This window comes from Motacilla alba, chromosome 1A, assembly GCF_015832195.1.
Source record: "Motacilla alba alba isolate MOTALB_02 chromosome 1A, Motacilla_alba_V1.0_pri, whole genome shotgun sequence".
In the NCBI taxonomy this organism is placed as follows: Eukaryota; Metazoa; Chordata; class Aves; order Passeriformes; family Motacillidae; genus Motacilla; species Motacilla alba.
This window is the reverse complement of record NC_052031.1, coordinates 2,197,905-2,218,779: the sequence shown is the minus strand read 5'-3', so window position 1 is coordinate 2,218,779 and position 20,875 is coordinate 2,197,905. Positions and strand designations below refer to the sequence as shown.

Here is a 20,875-nt window from a genome sequence, read left to right as displayed (position 1 = left end):
GGGTTCGGGGGGGACCTTGTGGCTCTGCACAAGTCCCTGCCAGGAGGGGACAGCGGGGGGGTCGGGCTGTGCTGCAGGGAACAGGGACAGGAGGAGAGGGAACGGCCTCAGGCTGGGCCAGGGGAGCCTCAGGGGGGATTTTGGGAAGAATTTCTTCATGGAAAGGGCTGTGGTGGTGGAGTCCCCATCCTTGGAGGGATTTAAAGCCAGGTGCACGTGGCCCTGGGGACATGGGCCAGTGGTGGCTTTGGCAGGGCTGGGAATGGTTGGACCTGATCACCTGGGAGCTCTTTTCCAACCTAAACAATTCCATGATTCTGTGATCTGCTACTGAGGGGAAACTCTGAGCAGGAGGAGCTTCCTAAGGACAGTGCCTAGAGAGGGGAGCAGAGCAGGGCCAGGTACACTGTCACTTCCCACTGTCACATCAGGGACACTGATGACACTTCCCTGGGAGCCTGAGCTTGGCTCAGGAATGAGCTGGAATGAGGAATCCAAGTTCTTCCAGAGGAGAGGTTTGGGGGGAGCAGAGATCAGCAGCAGTCCAGGACAGGAGATTGACCCTTGCAGGAAACAGTTTCATGCCCAGCCTTCCCAGCACTGAGCTGTGCACTGGTTATGCTCTGCATAGTAATTAATAAATTAATTAGCTCAAGATCGTAGAGATCTGTGCTGTTATTTTAATTCTGATTCCACTGTTGACCCATGAGGTCCATGTAGAGAAAACTTAGTATTTGCCATTTGTTTCTCTAATTTCAGAGCTGAAATGCTGAAAACAGTGAAGAAGTATTGTTGAATAAAGCAATTTAAGGTCATGCCATATAATTACATAAAAACTCTTTAGGCTGCTTTGGTTTTGTGTCTGGATTTGCCCTTGTGGCAGGTAATAAACACTGAACCTGCAGAAACCTATCCATGGCACAAGAGGGAGGATCATTGCTGTTTCCACCTGAATTTTTTTATTAGGAAGACAAGAAGGATTGGGAATGAAGGTGGGAAGAAGGGAGGATGGAGCCCTTTGATTGTTCTTCACTTCCCCCACCCTTGTGTTACGGAGTGAGGAATTGGTGTTTTCCTCATGGGCACATCCTCCTCCTGTGTCTTTTCCCAGGAAATAAAAAGCTGTCAATATTTTGTTTCTCCAGGAGCAAGGAATGCTCCAGCCTCCAGCCCCTACTCTTCTTTCTTTTCCAGTGTAAAGACTTAAATTCAGTTTTTTTAATGTCAGGAAAATAACAATATGATGTGAGTAATAGCAGGAGGATTTTTTGGAGCTGATTGCTTTCTCCCTGCACATTTGGCATTTTACAAAAAAAATGTGTTTGTGTTTTTAAAGGCAGGACTTTACAACACGGATGTTTCTAAGGGACAGAAATTCCTCATTCTAATGTGTTTAAAACTAGCCTAAAGTTTATTAAAAAAATAATCAAAGCAGTGTTTAAGGAAAAAATTAAATTAAAAAAGAAAATTGTAAGTGGGTGACAGCAGGGGCAGAAGTGGAAGGGGTGTTAATACGTGGAAATGCTGTGCAGAAATCATGGAATTCCAGAATGGTTTGGATTGGAAGGGACATTAAAGCCCATCCAGTGCCACCCCTGCCATGGCAGGGACACCTCCCACTGTCCCAGGCTGCTCCAAACCCTGTCCAGCCTGGCCTTGGACACTGCAGGGATGCAGGGGCAGCCCCAGCTGCTCTAGAATGAGATGCTCATTATGGGATGAGTAAATATTTTGCACACGGAGGAAAACCATTTCAGTATTTTAAAGCCCTTGTTTGACCCCCTCTTCCCACAGCAAGTGGGGCTCCTTGTCCTCACTGCTCTCCAGGATGTCCCTGCCCTGCTGAATTTCTCCTCTATCTCCTCTTCCTGTGCCACCTTCATTTGTTTCCCAGAGCAGCTGGGGCTGCCCCTGCATCCCTGGAATGTCCAAGGCCAGGCTGGACACTGGGGCTGGAGCAGCCTGGGACACTGGCAGGTGTCCCTGCCATGACAGGGGTGGCACTGGATGAGCTTTAATGTCCCTTCAACCCAAATTCTGTGTCCTCCTCAACAACCTCCAGTGCTCCTCACTTTTCTGTGCACTCCAGGTTAATCCTCTGGAAAAGCCTTTGGAATGCCAACACCTCCCTGGAAAACAGAGGCTGTTTGTAGCCCTGGGCATGGCTGAGATGTAAAAATATCATTTTTATCACCTGACTGCAGCTGCCACCTGTGGCTGTCCTCAGGATGGCACAAGGAGAGCCTTTCAATTAAAAATGCTTTGTGGTGAGCAGAGTTCTTACACCTTAAGTAGCCTGGAATAATGAAATAAATAAAAAATAACAACGCAGTTCTCAGCCTGCATTTTATTTACTGCCTGCCTTTCAGCTGGAACAAGGAAAATCAATAAAAACACTTTCATTTTGTTTCTGCATTCCTTAGTGCAGCCCTGGGATTCAGCTGCTGCCGTGGAAGAGTTTTAGATTTTGGGATTAAGTAAGTGGAAATAAGAGAGCTGGGTTTGTTTGGGATTCTGTAGAAATGTTTTTAGAGGTAAATTGAAATTTTGGCTCTGCTGGAAATTCTCTTTTGAGAAGTGAGATCTCTCTCATTTCGTGTGAGGTTTCTATTAATTGTCAATGACAAAGCTGATTTCTTAAGGTGAGGGAAAGGCACCTTGTTTTTTGTTAATTTTATTGATGGAATATGTTTTGGTGATTCCAAAAACCATGGAAATCGTGGGCTTTGTGTGTCTGAAAGGTCTGAGGCCACACAAGGAGGATCTGAGGACATTTGGTTTGTCCAGGTTGAGTTTGGTCGAATACTGGTAAGTTCTTTTTGCAGAAGGATTGGGGGGGTTTATTCTTAGATCACTTTTCACCTCTCCTCTGTAATTTTTTCCTGTTTTTTCCTTAAATTTCTTAAATTGAAGAAATTTAAATGTTTTTATATATAAGATTTTTTAGATCACTTTTTACCTCTCTTCTGTAATTTTTTCACACTTTTTCCTTAAATTTCTTTATTTTAAGAAATTTAAATGTTTTTATATTTAAGGTTTTTTTTTTTAATTTCATTTTTTCCTTAACTACTGCTTTGATTATTTTTAAAGAAACTTTAGGTGCGTTTTAAACACATCACAACATGGAATTTCTGTCCCTTAAAAACATCTTATTTTTCTTTTCCCCTGGGCATAGTTATCAGTGATTTGCTCTCACTCTTTTCCTGCTGTAATTTGCATTTTCAGGGCAGTCTCTTGCATGAAGTTTTAGTACCTAAAGCTCATTTACAAGGCCTCGTGCTTGACCCCAGCTCTCCTCAGGGCCTCTCCAGAGCATCACAGGGGGGCTCTTGGCTCTGCTCATAACAACCCTTCATTTCAGCTGGTAAAAACTGATTTAATAAGAAATTTAATAAGAAATCAGGCTGTGATGGAGGTGGAGCAGAGTTGGAATACAGAGGATGCTTTTCCAGCAATCACTGGGCTGTCCAGGAATTCCTTTTTAAACTCTGAGGTGTAAGAGAGAATTTTATCCCCAGTAAAACACTGCAGCAACACCATGAAAAAATTGTCGAAGGGTTATGGGACACTAAATCCAGATTGAATAAATCTGGATAAATAAATCAGCTATAAATCTGATTGAATCCTTTGAAAATGCAGCTTTCGAGCTGGCAGAAAGGTGTAATAAATTCAGTTTTCACTAAAGCATTGGAAACATTTGGGATGAAAATGGAAATGAGAAGTGAAAGGAAAAAGTCTTGGGTAATTCTGTCATGCCAGTAGACAATTCTGCCATTTCAGGGAAGTCATTTGTCCGTGCTGGTGGAGAAATGCAGAATTTGTGTTCGGGTCCAAGTGAGCAGTTGGATAAACCTCTTGTTTTTAGCCCCTCTCCTCCTTGAGCTCCACTTTTGGTTCCAGCACTTTGTTGCTAGAAAGACATTGATGAATTGCAGGGAGTGGAGGAGGAAGGAGAATGATTGATGGGTGACTGAGGCAAATGCAAAAGAATTAAATTTCTGTAGCTGGAGGAAAGGACAGCAAGTGAGGAACATAATTTTATAAATATTTAAAAGTTGGCAGAGGGAAACCAGTGTTTGGTCATTGCCTTTGGAACACTTCAGAAAAATAAAAGCTGGTTTTTGCCCTCTGTTTTAAGGTGTTTCAGCCAGGTTTGCCCAAAATAACCCTTTTACTTTTGTTTGTACATTTTTTCCTCTCCTTCCTCCTTCAGATCAGTTTGCTTGTCCCAGGATGAGCTGTTTTCCTGCAAACTGAGCACTTTTTTGTGTGTGTAGCTCAGAATCTTTCAAAGTGATTTTCCAACCCTCTCAGCTTCAGTCTTCTGGGTCAGTCCCCCCCTTTTGTGCATCATTTGCTCACAAATCCTTTCATGCCATGGAGCGAGTTCAGCTCTTCCCAAAAATATTGCAAAAGAACCATAATTGTAATTTATAGCTCTTTCTTTGCTTTTTGCTTGTTGATTCTTCCAAGATTTTGAAAGGTGAACAAAACTGGGAGCAATTTCTTCCCTCACCTCAAAATCCACCCAGTGCTGTCCATCAGCTCCTCGTTAATCCTCATCCCCTGCGTTCCCTTGCTCCTTTTCCTGTTCTTAGGGATATCAGGAATTTTCAGGAATATCATCACCGATCTCTGTTGCTTTTCCTGTTTTCCTGAAGATTCTCTGCTTTAGGATCACCAGGGTGGTTTTTAAGTTTAGGGTCATCTTAATAATTCCTATTCACTGATTTGTTTTGATGCCACCTCACATTGTGCTGTGGCGATTTGGTAGCAGACAACTCCCAACCCTTGAATTTATTATTTTTTAAGTTTTCTTTTTATCCCATTATTTGGCTGGCCCATCCTTAAAGGCCATCACTTTTCAGCTTCATCCTGATTCACCTTGCAACCAAAATACTGCAACAAATCTACAGATGAAACGCAGCCTTGATAAAACTTGATAGCCTTGATAAAACTTGTGTCAAGGTTGGAATTAAAAGATATTACATCCAAAAGATATATCCAAAAGATACTAGAATTAAAAACCATTATATCCAAAAGAAATCGGAATTAAAACCACAGCCTTGATAAAACTTGTCAAGGTTGGAATTCAAAGACGTAAATGCAGTTGAAAGCAGGTTTAATCAGGTACTTGTTAAGTGTTGCCAGCAGTGGAGGCTGCAAGTGCTTCACAGGCTTTTGCTTTTTGGAATTCTGTGATTCCAGCCATTCTGTGATTCTCTGCATTGTCCATCAAAAATGTGGGACTTTTGCAGCCTGAAATTCAGGAGCTCCTTGTTTATTTTATTACTAAAAAACTTACGAGTGATTTGGAGGTTTGAGGTGGGTAAAAATAGAGAACACAAACAAACCCTGCTGAAGTCAACGTTTTCTCACTGCTCTCCAGGTACAGCTCATGTCCAACAGCTTTATTTATTCCCCTCCCTTTTCTCAAGTTGCTTTTTCCATGGCTTTTGCTCAATCTGTCACACTCCTGTGCCAGGCAGTGGGTGGCACAGGGATTGGGTGGCACCTGGGAGTGTTTCTTGCTGCTGTTCTGCCTCTCACAGTGTTGGATTAGGCCCTTTTCTGACCCAGAGATGGGGCAGCTGAGAGGCATTTTAAAAACTTCTATTCCATTTTCAGACTCATGGGAAGGGCGAGACAATACAGATGTTATAATTCACACCATCACAATCAGAAGCCAAATATTTCTTAATTGCAAGACATTCTAAGTGTTTCTTGGTCTGTCAGCTTTAGCCACACCATGCTGTAAATGCCCTCAAGCCAATCATCTAAAATTCCCCCTCGTGGGTGCCACTACAATGCACCTTTCACAGTTCTGTTTCTCCAGGGTTTCCAGTCTCATTTGCAAGGCCACCCTCTGGAACTTGTTTCCAGCTCCATTTCTGTCTCAGCAATGGCTGTCCCATGCCAGGCCATTTCTCAGTCAGCATTTCTCATCTCAGAGTTTGCACACAGATGTGAGCTGTGTGTCAGGCCTTGAGAATTCCCTACAAATCCATTTCCCCTCTCTCTTGAATGGAAAAAGCTTCTTTGGTGGCTTTGTTTATTGTTTGCTGTGCGCAGTGAAGCACACACGGCACTGTCACTAATATTGTCACTGGAACAATCAATATCAAGTTTAAACATTGTTTAAACATTGTTTAAACTTTCACGTTTAATTTTATTAAACTTGATTGTTTATTAAACAATCAAGTTTAATAAAATTAAACTCAGTTTAATGTTAATGGGGCCTCTCAGTTGCCCCATTTCTGGGGCTTAAATCCAACATCACAGCACTTTTGTTCACAGGTTTGGCTTGAAGGGACCTCAAAGCCCACCCAGTGCCAGCCCTGCCATGGCAGGGACCTTTCCACCATCCCAGGCTGCTCCAAGCCCTGTCCAGCCTGGTTTTGGACACTTCCAGGGACCCAGGGGCTGCTCTGGGAATTCTGTTCCAGGGAAGAGAGGGATCAGCACTTGTGGGTGTTGTGTCTCTCTGCCCACTGCCAAGTCCCAGAAGCTGCAGGGTGAGGACTTTCCTGTTCCCCAGCAGCTTCCAGGCTCAGTCCTTATCTCCTGCACGTCAGGTGCAAATGGAATTCAGTGACCTGCTTGTTTAGATCTGCCTGCACTTATTTAAGCTGGTTTTCAATAATTTTTCTCTCCTGTACCTTGTGAAAGTGAGTCCCTTGTAAAAGCAGCAGATCAATTCTCCTTTTAAATGTCAGCATTGTTGTATTCACCAGCAAGGCAGCTGGAACCTTCTGGGTTGTTGCTTGTTTATTTAGTCTTTTATTCTGAGGGCTCAGCTTTTTCCCTTTTGTCACATTGTGTTTGTGTACAGCTTTTTTAATCTCAAATTATGACCCACGACACTGTTTCCTCTAAACCTTTCTCAGTTGTGTGTTCATGTTTCTATAGCTGTTGTCCAAATTCAGAACAGGCTGGTTTCCCAGACAGAAAAGATTTGGTTTTTTAGTAAAATAATTAATAATTGAGGGAGGAATTCTTCTCTGTGAGGGTGGTGAGGCCCTGGCATAGGGTGCCCAGAGAAGCTGTGGATTCCTGATCCCTGGAAGTGTCCAAGGCCAGGTTGGATGAAGTTTGGAGCACCATGGGACAGTGGAAGGTGTCCCTGCCCATGGGGACTGGGTGATCTTTACTGTCCCTTCCAACCCAAACCATTCCATGATTTTATGATTCTATCATTATTTTGGGGTTTTTTTCCCCTCCCTAAAAAAAAAAAAAAAAAAAAAAAATTGAGACTTGTCTCTTTATCTCTGCTTACTTCCAGGCCTGTGGGGCTTCAGGAGAACCCTTGAGGGAATAAACAGATTTCACTGTAAGCAGATTGGAAAACTTCGGCTGAAGTCAGGAAAGAAAGAATTTTGACAAATACCTTGTTAGCACCTAGGTTCTCATTTGTTGTAAAATGCTGAATTAAACCCTTCCAAATTTCCTCTTTCACTAAGTGTTTAGCTGTGTTTTCTTTTTAAGGCAATTAAGTCCTGCTACAAACTGCCTGTGACCTTTAAACAAGCTGCCTAATGGTGCTGGTGCCATGGTTATTTTCTATAAACTTGCAATTTTTAGCTTCTACAAAGCACAGCTCTTTTTTCAGCCTTATTTCATCTCTGTTTCCTAAAGGGTCTTTGCTCTTTGTAGGTACTAATAAGTAGAGAGAGAGAGATAAGAAGATTTGAACATCAGGAATTACTATCAGATCATCTAAGCCAAATTCTCTGCTAATCCAGGCCAATATTTTAATTAGTGTTTGACTAAATTACACTTATTGTGTGTTCACGAGCAGCTTTCAATGGGGGGGAGAGCTGAATTCAGGGATTAAAGGAGGTGCTGGTGGGCACTGCCCATTCTTTTGGTACAATTTGTTCATTGTAAAGCAGTTTTTTTCCACAAGAATAACAACTTGTTTATTGTTGATTTCTTTTCCAGCTGCTCTGTGTTGCTGTGGCTCCTCTCTGCACCCCAGCCCCTGCCAAAAGATTAATGTGGGGAAGCTCTTTTACCTGTAATTATCTTTTGTGTCCAGCTAGTCTAACACAATGCCGTGATCCCCCTGCAGAAAAACAAACAAAAATCACTTTATTTCCATTTAACTGGGCTGTATGTGTAGAAAAAAGACCCAGCAAGCATCATCAGCTGCTTTTTCTGGAGCCTGGAACCACTTGTAGTCCTTCTGTACATCTCATTTCCAGGTTTTCTTGGGCTGCTTTTCCCTTATCAGTATTAGCTGGAGTCTTGCAGGATAACTCTTCCTCTCTCTATCAAATTCCACATCTTTTAGTGCTTTTGGATGCAGCCAGCAGCTGCTGGGAGTGTTAAAAACCAGGGCTAGCTGATTGGCATCTCTTGCATAATCCAGGTTTTGGTGTGTTAGGAGCTGAGTGGGGCCATAAAGTCAAAAATGTTCCTTCTAAAGTTCTGCTGTTGATCTGCCTTTAGTGTATATTCAATTTTGTGCATTTTTACTGATGTTTTTGCTTCCTTTTGCTTGCTTGTGCTGTTCTGGGCTGGTTTATCTAGCACACAAAGGTTTTAATTTCATATTTTTTATTCTGGAATATAATCTTGGGTGCTGCTTTGTTGCCAGGACCTAAATCATCTTTCTGTAAGCAAAACTGCAGAAAGGAAAAATGTTTGGTTTGGTTTTTAGCATAATATTTCTATTGCCATCCAAACCAGCTGGAGACCTTCCTTTGATTTCCATGAACATGAGTACAATAAATGGTCGAATATTCCATTTATTTATTTTTTTTTAAGATCCTTGAGAGCTGTATTTTGGCCTTAGTATTTTTGGTGAGCAGTGAATCTTTAGGAACTGGTAAAACAAAACCAGCGCTGAGTGGAAAATTTAAATTCCCATTCTTTGTGTTTCAGAGAATACTTTTCCTAGATGTCTTGGAAATTTTTTTTTTTATGTCATTTTTCACTTCTTTTCTGGCTGCTTTTTCATCTCTCAGTTTCTCAGCATGACAAATGTTGCTCCTGCTCCTTGCTCTGGTGGGATTTTTGGCTCAGCTCCCAGGGCAGTTGCAGCTCCCCTGAAGCAACTGGGAGGGGTTCAAGTGCCTTTGGGATGGGGAAATTTGGGGGAAAAATCTCCACCTGCCAGAGGAAAAGGAGAGGAATTAACATTTCCACTTCTGCCTGAGTTTTCCACGTGGTGTCTGCTGAGCTCCTCCACTCGTGTGAGCTCTGCCACCTTGTCTGGGGAGAAGGAAATTGGGTTTTTCCTTCATCTTTGGGGTGGTTTTGTGATGTGTGATGTTCCCAGATGGACATGGGAAAGAAAGAGTAGTGTGGCCAGTGAGGAGATTTAAAAATTCATATAAAAAGCTTGGCTGTCCCATGGATATTCCATTTTTTTCTGGGCTTGGAGGCCAGCAAAGGAAAGCACTGGTGATGGATGTTCTTTCAGTATACTGGGTGCCTTTGGGATGGGGAAATTTGGGGAAAAAAATCTCCTCCTGCCAAAGGAAAAGGAGAGGAATTAATGCTTCCACTTCATCCAGAGTTTCCTACGTGGTGTCTGCTGAGCTCCTCCACTCGTGTGAGCTCTGCCACCTCCTCTGGAGAGAAGGAAATTGGGTTTTTCCTTCATTTTTGGGGTGGTTTTATGATGTGTGATGGCCAAACTTCCCCAGCTGTTCCCAGATGGATACTGGGAAGGAAGAGGATGGACAGTGTAGTGTGGCCAGTGAGGAGATTTAAAAATTAATACAAAAAGCTTGGCTGTCCCATGGATATTCCAGTTTTTCCTGGGCTTGGGGGCCAGGAAAGAAAACACTGGTGATGGATGTTCTTTCAGCAGAGTTAATATTTACTGGTACTGAGGGAGCAGCCCTTGGCTGGGCTGGCTGCTCACTGTATCTTTGCTTTTAATTTTTAATGTTTGGCTGACAGGTTTGTTCTGAACCCAGATCCTGAAGTGCAAGCAAATGTCTTATTTCACTGACAGCATCCTCAGTTAGCAGGGAATGGGTTTTTAAATTTTATTTTAAACCTCTGCATGCCAAACATGCTCTTTCCAGCTTCTTACAACATCAGCTCTGAGAGTCTGGAAGCTGCAGAGGGATGCCATCATTTATTTATTAGGAACTGGAAATATCTGTTAAATAGAAAACCAAGTGGGAGGGATGCACAGTGAGAGTGTTCCTTTTAGGCACTGATTTGTCATTCCTGGTGGGTTTTGTCTGTGTTTGGGTTTTGTCCACATTTATTTTTAGGATAGAAAAGAAAATTAGGGAATTTCAGTGCCCATGGGATGTCAGCTGGTCATTATTTCAGATATTCTAATGGTGTAGCCACAGGATATAGCCCTTGTGCAGACTAAAGGATGAGCTCTCCTAAGCTTTTTCAGTCATGAGTTTTAAACAAATTAAATTTAAGCCATTTTCTCCCCATTTGTAGAATTTGGAATAATGGTGGGGTTTTTTTGGTGTCTCTGTAATGGAAAGAATAGCAACCATCAAACAGCATTGTCACTATCTTCTTCTAACACTTTTCTACTTAATAATCCTCTTATTTGGGGATAAACCATGCTTTGATTTTTATTTAAGAACTGTGTTTTCACTAACTTGTTTCATACATAGGCTTCATATTTGAAGGCTGCGCATTAAATCTGAATCATTGGGATGTTGGACCCTTCTATAGAATTTATTTGGGAATAGAAATAAAGAAATATTACTTCAAGATTTTCTGCTTTAGAAGGGTTTTAAGGCTGGAGTCATCCTGGGATTCAGACACTCCTCTAATCCAAGAGGAAAATTATTGTATTTGCGGGGTTCCCAGACGAAGGGAGGAATGATGAACCTGACTCCGTGTTCTCAGAAGGCTAATTTATTATTTTATGATCTATATTATATTAAAGAATACTAAACTAAACTATACTAAAGACTACAGAAAGGATACTTACACAATGCTAAAAAGATAATAATAAAAACTTGTGACTCTCTCCAGAGCCCTGACACAGCTTGGCCCTGATTGGCCAAAGAGTCAAAACAATTCCCATGAAACCAATGAAACAATCACCTGTGGATAAACAATCTCCAACCACATTCCAAAGCAGCAAAACACAGGAGAAGCAAATGAGAGAATATTGTTTTCCTTTTCCTCTGAGGCTGCTCAGCTTCCCAGGAGAAGAATCCCGGGCAAAGAGGATTTTTCCAGGAAATATGAATGTGACAGAAAATTGCAAAACGGAATGAATTGATGTCAACGAATGGATGTGTAAAAACTGTCCCCTGTTTTGCCCCCAGGTGTCAGCAGTGGATTCCCTGGAGGGTCCCCTCCTGCAGGTGGAGGGGCTGAGCGACCTGAGGCTGGAGCTGCACAGCAAGAAGATGAACCTGCACCTGGTGCTGATCGACGAACTGCACCGGCACCTCTACATCAGATCCACCAACCGCGTGGGGCAGCGCGGCAAGGACAGAGCCCGCCTCGGGTGGGACAGCCTGCCCCAGCCACCTCCTGCACCCCAAACTGCATTTCTGGCATGCTGTCTTGGTTTGGAAAGCCAGGTGTCTGCCGAGGAAGGCAGGAGCCTCCCCTGAAATGGAAAATGCAAACGCCCTCCCTCTGAATTGTTATAAGTTTGAAATTAAGGGGCTCTCAGGCAAAGATATGGGAATGGGAATAACAGTTCTTTACTAGGAAAAAAAAATTAAAAGAAAGTATAAAAATACAAATGTAGTAGTGCAAAACAACACTGCCAGAGTCAGAATAGGAGCTGACCACCTGAGGGTCAGGGTGGTGGCAGCAGTGCCATTCGTGGTGGCTCAGCCCTCCTGCAGTGCCAGCTGTGCTTCTGCTGGAGCACATGAAAAATCCTTTCCTTGAGTAACGCAGATGAGAGCTCATCGAACATTCTGTCTGGGTTTGAAAAGAGGTGTCTGCTAAGGAAGGCAGGAGCCTCCCTTGAAATGGAAAGTGCAAACCCCCTCCCTCTGAATTATTATAATTTTGAAATTAAGGGGCTCTCAGGCAAAGATATGGGAATGGGAATAACAGTTCTTTACTAGGGAAATTAAAAATACAAATGCAATCATATAAAAAAGAAAACATCCCACTGCCAGGGTCAGAGCAGGAGCTGAGCCCTGTGGGTCAGGGTGGTGGCAGCAGTGCCATTCCATGGTGGCTCAGCCCTCCTGCAGGGCCAGCTGTGCTTCTGCTGGAGCAGGGATCCTGCACAAGGCTGGAGTTTTCCTCTGCAGCTCCAGGGCTGCTGGAGATGGGCCTGCTCTCCCTCTGGCAATGCAGGGCAGCAGAAAGCTGCTCCTCTGGGAATGCAGGGGGCAAAGGCTGCTGTGCTGCTGCCAGGCTCAGATTGGATCCAGGCAGGAATGCTTGGCTCCTGCCCTGGGCAGAGCATCTCCCATGGGATGATGGAATTTGATCAGCCATGCAGGGACACTCAGTGGCCATGGACAGCAGAGATCTGCTGGAGGGAGGATTGGCTGTGGGAGAGATAAAGAAACCTGCCCCATGGACAGAGAGAACTGCCCCAGCTCTGACAGATGGGGATGGAACACACACCCCATTTCCAAGCCAAGACACATGCAAATCCCTCAGCGCTGTGGCTCTGGAGAGCAGAAAATTCAGATTTGTTGATGCACCTCCGAGCCCGTTCCTGTTCTTTTGCTTTTCTCAGCGTTTCTCTTGGGGTTTTGCTGCTTCCCACAGCTCCTTTGTGCATTCTCTCCCTTCCCTGATCTTATCTCTCTCCTTCAAATGTCATGCTCATGAGGCTCAGGTCAGGGAAAAGCTGCTCATTTTGTAGGAAATATCCAAGTTTTAAAAGCCTTCCATCCAGCCATAAGGTGATGGGATGGAGGCCACAATTCTTCAGTGTCTGAGCTGACATGTGTTGGTTTTGCTGTGTTCCCAAGGTGTTTTAAAGGTGTTGAAACTTCTTATCTGGTTGGTGCCTGTGGTCAGTGGAACTCAGTTAATATAGGCTATTTTTTCCTGATTTTGCTAATTCTGAGTTGCTTCAGGGAAGGAGGAGAGTGGTTGGGAAAGAGAGACACAGTGTTGGGAGATAATTTTTTTACAGCAGGAGAGGGGGGGAGGAAAAGGGGAGCCAGCACTTGATAGAGATACAAAGAAAAGGTAAATCTGCATTTTATTGTGAGAACGAATAAAAATCTGCATGCCAAAAATGCAAGGCATGATAGCCAGTTGCATTAAATGAATTCAGGGAAGAAAGGATTGGTTTAAATTGCAATTTCTAGGAAGGAGGGTTGCTAGCAAGTCATCAGTCTCCTCCTTACTCATCTTCATTAAAAACAGCCACGAAGCTGTGGTGTACCCAGACTGGGGGACTGCTAATTACCTGCACTTTTGTGTGGCTGCTACAGGGACCTTCCTCTCACTCTGGATTCTCTTTTTTTCACTTTCCCTGATGCACATTGTGGATATTTGATAACAGGAGCTCTTGCAGCAAGGGTGCCTCGTTGCTTTGGGTGGTTCTTCTGCAGGATACCAAGCCTAACCCTGTTTTTTCACATTTCCATGAGCATTTTGAGCTCTAAGCAAACATCCTGAGCTCCATTGTAGGAGCCTTCCACATTTCTTTCTCCTAAAAATTATTTCTTGCTTGTGTCCCCCTGCCACATCCAACAGCTGGGGCTGTGGGACACATTTTGGCAACTAATACAACGTGAATTTTTAAAATGTTTTCATTTTGAGTAAGGAGGTTCATTTGGGAGGTGATGTGCATGGATGGGTGGGCTCATAACAGGAATGTGGAGGGCAGGAGAAAAGGGTGGAGGTTTCTGGTGGGAATGAAGAAGTTTGGAGGTTTAAAAAGTTGACAGAAGGCATGGAAATGGGAACATCTATTAGGCTTAATCTGTTTCTTAGGCTTGAAATGTAAGGAATAAGTGGATTATTTGTTGTGAACAAATACTGTAAATAATAATCTGCTTGCTTTAATTCTTTCCCCTCCCACAGGTCCCTTGTGAAAGACTCCTCTCCTGTGCCTCTGATGGATGTCACTAATTTATCCACACCTCGGAAATTCCTTGAGACTTCCCAGTTCAGCACTCCTGGAAGCTGCAGCAGTGAGTATTTAAGCCATATATATTCATTTGTAGATCTCCAGCTGATTTTGCTTGATCAGGAGGGGGCAAATCATCCCCTCTTGGCTCAGAGGAGACAAAAACCTGGGAGGTGATTTTGGAGTGTCACAAAACGAGTGGGTGTTGTGTCCAGGGCCAGAACTTAGCTTTTTTTCCTCATGGAAAATCATCTTTTCCCTTCTCCTAGCCCCCACCAGCTTCTTAAATACACTGAGTTTCCTGTGCCTGTTCTCACCTTGATGGTGTTCTTGATCTCTTGAGCAGCAGAGATTTGCAGTGGGTTCATTCTGTGTGGTTTCCTCAGCATTATTTACTGCAGGCAGCCAGGTTTGTGTAGATATTACTGAAGTTTTTTTATTGTGTGGGAGCCAGAAGGTCAAATCTGTTCCTTGTGGGAGCTTTGTAACTTTGACTAAAGGTCTGGCTGTACATAGGAATAATCTGGGGCTGATCTTTTATTCCTGTTACTGAAACAAACACCAAGAAAAACTCTTTCACTGGGGCTTTTGTCTGAGCTTTTGGAAGGGCTGCAGAGAGGGGAAATTAATCTTTGTATTGTTTCAGGAGATTAATAAGTGGGGTTGTCCTTGATGAATAATACAGAAGTGACCTCCAGTCTCTTCCCCCTTTCAAACCTGACTGTTTCAGTATTCCTCAAATGCAGAGAAGATTTCCTTCTCTTTTCAGCCTTATTAATTCTTTTGTCCTTTTGTTTCTAGTTTTGTCACACTTGCCTCCCAGATTGTTCTGTCTGATTACTCTTATCTTCTGCTCCTGGAGGGGTTTTGTTGTTCAGCTCTGCTCCTGCCAGGCTGGTCTTGGAGCCTGGGGCTGCTTTTCTGTGTCCTGCAGGTTTGTGAGGAGTCACAAACTTCCAGAGCTGCAGACTGCAGCCTGGTCACTCAGAACCTGGAAGAGAAGAACCATATGAAAATTCTGAGAGGAAAACTCAAGAATTCCTCTTCTGCTCCATGATCAGTGGGTTCAGTTCAGTTTTCTTGCAAAAGATCACAGGGTTTTGAGGAACTGAGGAAATAAACCACAAAAACCTGAATCCCAGCCTCACCCCTGGAAATAGAATGGTTTGGGTTGGAAGGAACCTGAAAGACCATCTAGTTCCAGCCCCTCTAAATGTTAAAATTCTCATTTTTTCAGTGATATTTATAGTGTCTGCTGCTTTCTCCCCCTAAAATGTTGCTCTTCTGTGTAGTAATAAAACCCAAAACTCTGAAGTTGTGGGGCTGATGGGGGTCCCCTACCTCACAGCAGGGTAGCAGAGCAGGAGATGCCCCTCCTGATCTTTTTTTCAGCAGATCTCTTCTTGCTCTTCTCACCCAGTGCACCAGAAAATCTCTTCCTTGGCTCCTCCTCGTGCTCTGCATCACTCAGTGAAGTGCTGGGCAAGTGTCCCTCAGCCTGGCAAAGATGTGGATTCTAACAGAAAACATTTGATCTGCATAAAATATGCATATGGTTCTGCTTCAAGTGCACAATGTACTTATGTAGATTTTTTTTCCCTGTAATTTTATTTAAAAGTAGCCTTTTCCAGGACTGCACAACTAGCAGAGAATTTCAAACTTATGCCTATGCATAACAAAAGCTGTTTCTGCCTGCAGTCACTTAAGTTCTTTGGGTTTTTTATTGATGAAGCAAAGTGTCTGTGCATATTAATGGGCATCATTCTAAAGCACTGACTCATTCATCCCATCCCAGCAAAGATGCCAAAATTTGGAGTCCTTCCTGCTCTCCCTTCCCAGAGGAGATGTTACCTTGTGCTGCAGAATCTTTATAAGGAAATTAAAGCTGTTCCTGCTGCACGTAAAACAAACAGACCCCTTTGGAAACGCTCACCTGAGGATTGGAGATGTGGCACTTCACCAGTGACACTTTCCCTTCATGCCAGTTCAGAGAAATGAATTTATATTTTTCTGCTTGAACTTTCTGTACTTTCTGAAGGGTATTTAGGAAGGTTCTTGCTTTGCCAGGCTCTTCCTGGAACTCTAAAATGTGCTCACAAACCCAAGAGTGCCCTTTCCTGGGAAATCTGGGACAGTACTTCTTAGAAATCCAGCAGAAGATGAGCTGGTGGTGCCAATAAACACTGCTGTGAGTGGCATATGTAGATTTATGTTGAATTGCTAATTTATTTCAATGTTTTTTGGAGTTTGTATGGGCAGGCAGCGTGCTGGTTCTAAGGTCAGGTCTAGGAACTGCTCCTGCTTCTTTTTCTGCAAGAACCAGAGACTTCTCCACGTGTGGAGACCTCCAAAGCTGCTCCCAGGAGCCAGAGCTTGGGATATCCAGTTTTCAAGGTGAATCTAAAAAATGCCATCGTGCCACTTTGTTGACACAGGTGCCTCTACTCCAAACGTGCCCAATAAATCTTCAGAAGATTTCTTCTCTTCTTATGGCCTGGGGAAATTGCCTTTATCATTTTTTCTTAGAATGGAATGATCTGGGGATGTGTTTCGGGAAGGGAAAATCAAAGAGATTTTAGATCCATGAGGTGAAAGCAAGGGAAGTAACAGATAATTGCTCTTTCTGTGTAATTTCACGAGTTGTTCCTGTGTGGGGCCCCAACTTCAAATAACTGGCTACAGTCCACTTATTTTTTTTTATTTGGAGACTTAATTTTGATGCTTGTGTAGATTAGGGGGATTTTGAAGTGGGTTTTCTTCTGGGTTTGGTAGTGATGCACAGCAGAAAATTCCCAAAATCTTCCAAGAACCCATTTCTGCAGGAACTGGCCATTTTAGCTCCATGAACATGTCAGAACAAGGATTCAGCACCAGGAATGAGCAGGTGATGCTCCTTCAAATCCAAAATTATGCCTTTGGGCCACCAGGAACTCGTGTGCTTTTCTCTGGAAGGACTGAAGGTACAAAGGATATCACCAGAAGGACATAAATCATGGGAAATAGTACAGTACATTTTACAAGACTCCCATAAAAGCTCGTGGATAATGAAACCTTCATAATGAGGAGCAGCAAGTTTTGGCTGTTCACTGGAATGAAAAACAAGACCCAAGAGCCTTTTTTTCAGCTGCTTTGCTTAAATAAGTTCCCAGAGTTGGCTTTTTAGGGATCAGAATGGAGCTGTTAAAAAGCTCCTTGCAGCAGGTTGGTTCCTTGGGAAATGGCAGGGCTGAGCACAGGAATTCCAGCTGGAGCAGAGGTTTTTGTAGGGGCACCATCAGAGCAGGGATCAGGAAACTCCCCCCTCTGTAACTCTGGACATGGCTCAGCTTTTAGGGGTTTAACCCACAGCTCAACTTTTGCCTGCTTGAACACAGAGTTGAGCATTTTCAGATGGAAAAATGGTTTGGTGATGAAAAATTTGTGAAAGTGGCTGCAATTTTATTAGAGAATGTGGCAAAATCATCATTCCTTCAAGCTGTTGTCTTAGAAGGCTTTTGATAAGATGCATTTAAATGTTCTGCTTCACAAGAGCTTTGCAGGCTTTGTTAGGACAAGAGGATCAGCCCAGTCAGAGGGGTTCAGGAAAGGCAGGTCCTGCTTGTCTTTCTCTGGACAAAGTGACGCCCTTGGAGGATGAGGGAAAGGCTGGGCATGTGGCAGGTCTACCCAGACTTTGGTCAAGCTTTTGTTTCCCAGAACATTCTCCTGTTTAACCTTCATCAATGCCCTGGGTGAGGGGATCCAGGGCACCCCCAGCAGTGATGCTGGGTTGGGTGGGAGATGATCTGCTGAAGTGTCTTGGTTTGGAAAGCCAGGTGTCTGCTGAGGGAGTCAGGAGCCTCCCTTGAAATGGAAAGTGCAAACCCCCTCCCTCTGAATTGTTATCATTCTGAAATTAAGGGGCTCCCAGGCAAAGATATGGGAATAGGAATAACAGTTCTTTACTGGGAAAATTTAAAATACAAATGCAATAGTACAAACAAGAAAACAAACCCCTGGCAGAGTGAGAGCAGGAGCTGAGCCCTGTGGCTCAGGGTGGTGGCAGCAGTGCCATTCCATGGTGGCTCAGCCCTCCTGCAGGGCCAGCTGTGCTTCTGCTGGAGCAGGGATCCTGCACAAGGCTGGAGTTTTCCTCTGCAGCTCCAGGGCTGCTGGAGATGGGCCTGCTCTCCCTCTGGCAGTGCAGGGCAGCAGAAAGCTGCTCCTCTGGGAATGCAGGGGGCAAAGGCTGCTGTGCTGCTGCCAGGCTCAGATTGGATCCAGGCAGGAATGCTTGGCTCCTGCCCTGGGCAGAGCATCTCCCCATGGGATGATGGAATTTGATCAGCCCTGCAGGGACACTCAGTGGCCATGGACAGCAGAGATCTCCTGGAGGGAGGATTGGCTGTGGGAGAGATAAAGAAACCTGCCCCATGGACAGAGAGAACTGCCCCAGCTCTGACAGATGGGGATGGAACACACACCCCCAAACCATATCTTACAGCCCAGGACATGGAGGCTTGAAAAGCTCTGCAGAGCCCTTGGGTGGATCCCATCTGCCCCAGGGACCTGGGAGTGTCCAGGGGGTGTGGAATGCCCATTTCCCTGCGATTCTGGGGCTTTGCTCTGCTCTCCATCCCTGCATTCCCCTGGCTGCCCTGAGAACAGGGTTTTGCTGTTGAAGACTGGACAGAGAAGGCATTTGGTGCCTCAGCCTCTTCCTTTTGTCACCATTTCCACCACATCCAGCAAAGGAGGGAGATTCTCCCTGCCCACCTTTGCTTGCTGATGGATTTATAGAAATATTTTTATTATCTTTTACAGCAATAACCACGTTAAATTCAAGCTGGGCTTTGGCCCTTCTCATTTTCTCCCTTCACAACCTCACAGCATCCTTCTGTTCCTCCTGGGCTGCCTTCTGCTTCTTCCAAAGGCCAGGAACTCTCCTTTTCCCCTGAATTCCAGTCAAAGCTCTGTGCCAGCCAGGCTGGTCTTTTTCCTGCCGTGGTTCACTGAGACAGACTGCTCCTTTGCCTTTAGGGTTTCCTTCTGGAAGGATGTCCAGCCTTCCTGGACTCCTCTGCTGTAGGAATGTGCCCCCTATGGACAGAGTGGCAGAACCTTCCTCTGTCCCCCAAAAAGGAAAGAGCCCAGAACTTTCTCCCAGTGATCAGGTAGAAAAATCACTGATAGGACCTTGGGGACTTCACCTCAAGTTTGGGGACAGCTAATTGGCCATGAGCCAAAAGGTCCTGCCTGGGCCATTGAGTAGAAAAGGACAGAACAAAGAAACCAAATTGCTTTTGTGAGGTGTCTTTACCAGGAGCACAAGCTTGTGGCACCTGGATCGGTTTGAGTTTGTTATTTTGCCTTTTATTAAACCTTTTTGTTCCTGACGCTGTCACATCAGCCTCCTGCTCCTTTTATGCCTCCCAATGAATGCTGAGCTATTCTGGGGTGTATCGTTGGGGTGTTGAGAGCTCATCAGATCAGCTCGAAACCCCCGGGCAAAACGGTACACTCTGCCCTGCAGGACAGGCTCCTGCACAGGCTCACTCTGTCCTCTGACAGTCCAAGGTGGCAGATCTGCTCTCCTCTCACTTCCTTCCAAGAATCAAAGCAAGGAATAACTTTCCAATCCCAAAGAATAATAAAGTTATTCATATTCCCAGCTCAGGAGTAAATGCAGACAAAGCTCTCCCTTCTGAGAGCTGATCTTTAGGGACAGCTTTCCTCACCCGTGGACTCCTCTGCCCACAAGGAGCAGAATGTAGGGCTGCAATTTTCCAGGAGAACTCCTTAATAAATGCCTGGGTGCTTCGATGCCTTTCTGGAAGAGAAAGTGTGGCATTCACATTCTCTGAAATAATCCCTTCGCCCAGGATTTTTCTCCCGGGAAGCTGAGCAGCCTCAGAGAAAAGGAAAACAATTCTTATCTCATTTGCTTCTCCTGTGTTGTGCTCTCATGTGGAATGTGTTTGGAGATTGTTCACCCACAGGTGATTGTTTCATTGGTTTCATGTGAATTGTTTTCACTCTTTGGCCAATCAGGGCCAAGCTGTGTCAGGACTCTGGAGAGAGTCACAAGTTTTCATTATTATCTTTTAGCTTTCTGTAAATATCCTTTCTGTATTCTTTAGTATAGTATTCTTTAATATAATATAGTATCATGAAGTATTAAATTAGCCTTCTGAGAACATGGAGTCAGATTCATCATTCCTGCCTTCGTGGAGACATTTCCCAGCAAATACAATGAGGAAGGGGACAGGAGGAGCTTATTCCTGTGGCAAAGCTTTGTAGTCAAATGACACCTTGATGACATTAAATAGCAGGAGAGGATGTTTGAAGTGCGAAAGACACGAGGAAAGCACAGGACAGTTACCCAGGGTTGGGATCTTGTCAGATCTCACAGATGAATGGGCCCCCAAAGCTGCCCAGGGCTCCTGCTTAATAGAGACAATGTGCAGGGAAGACACTAAAAACAGGTTCCCACTGTTTTACCAAACACCCAGGTCTGACAGAGCCTCCAGACCCGTGTGCAGCTCCCAGATATCGAATTGCTCACTTGGCTCTTGTTTGTGAGAGATGTAAATCAATGTCCTGACTATTTGAGGATGCTGGAAATTGGTTTGCTCTTTCGAAAATGGAAGAGTTTGTCTCAGTGTGCTGGCAGAGTTCTCAGCAAGATTGCTGCTTTTACTCCTCCTAAATGCTGTCCTCACATTTGGCTACAGCTCCATTTCCTCCCTCTCGGGTGTTCATTGTGTGATATTAAGAATAATTTACAAGCTCCTTACAGAGGGGGTGCAGCCTTATGGCAGGACCTGTCCTCTGGGAGGCTGGGAAATACCTGCACTGAACTCTGAGAAACAAGAAACAAGATCTTTA

General features: G+C 44.2%; 1 protein-coding gene across 1 annotated transcript in view; it reads left to right on the top strand.

The window, feature by feature from the left end:
- EXOC4 (exocyst complex component 4) overlaps positions 1–20,875 on the top strand; it is a 317,262-nt gene that overhangs the window by 29,423 nt on the left and 266,964 nt on the right. Inside the window, 2 exon segments of the mRNA XM_038153051.1 lie at positions 11,268–11,452; positions 13,963–14,072. Coding sequence (XP_038008979.1) covers positions 11,268–11,452; positions 13,963–14,072 — 295 coding nt within the window.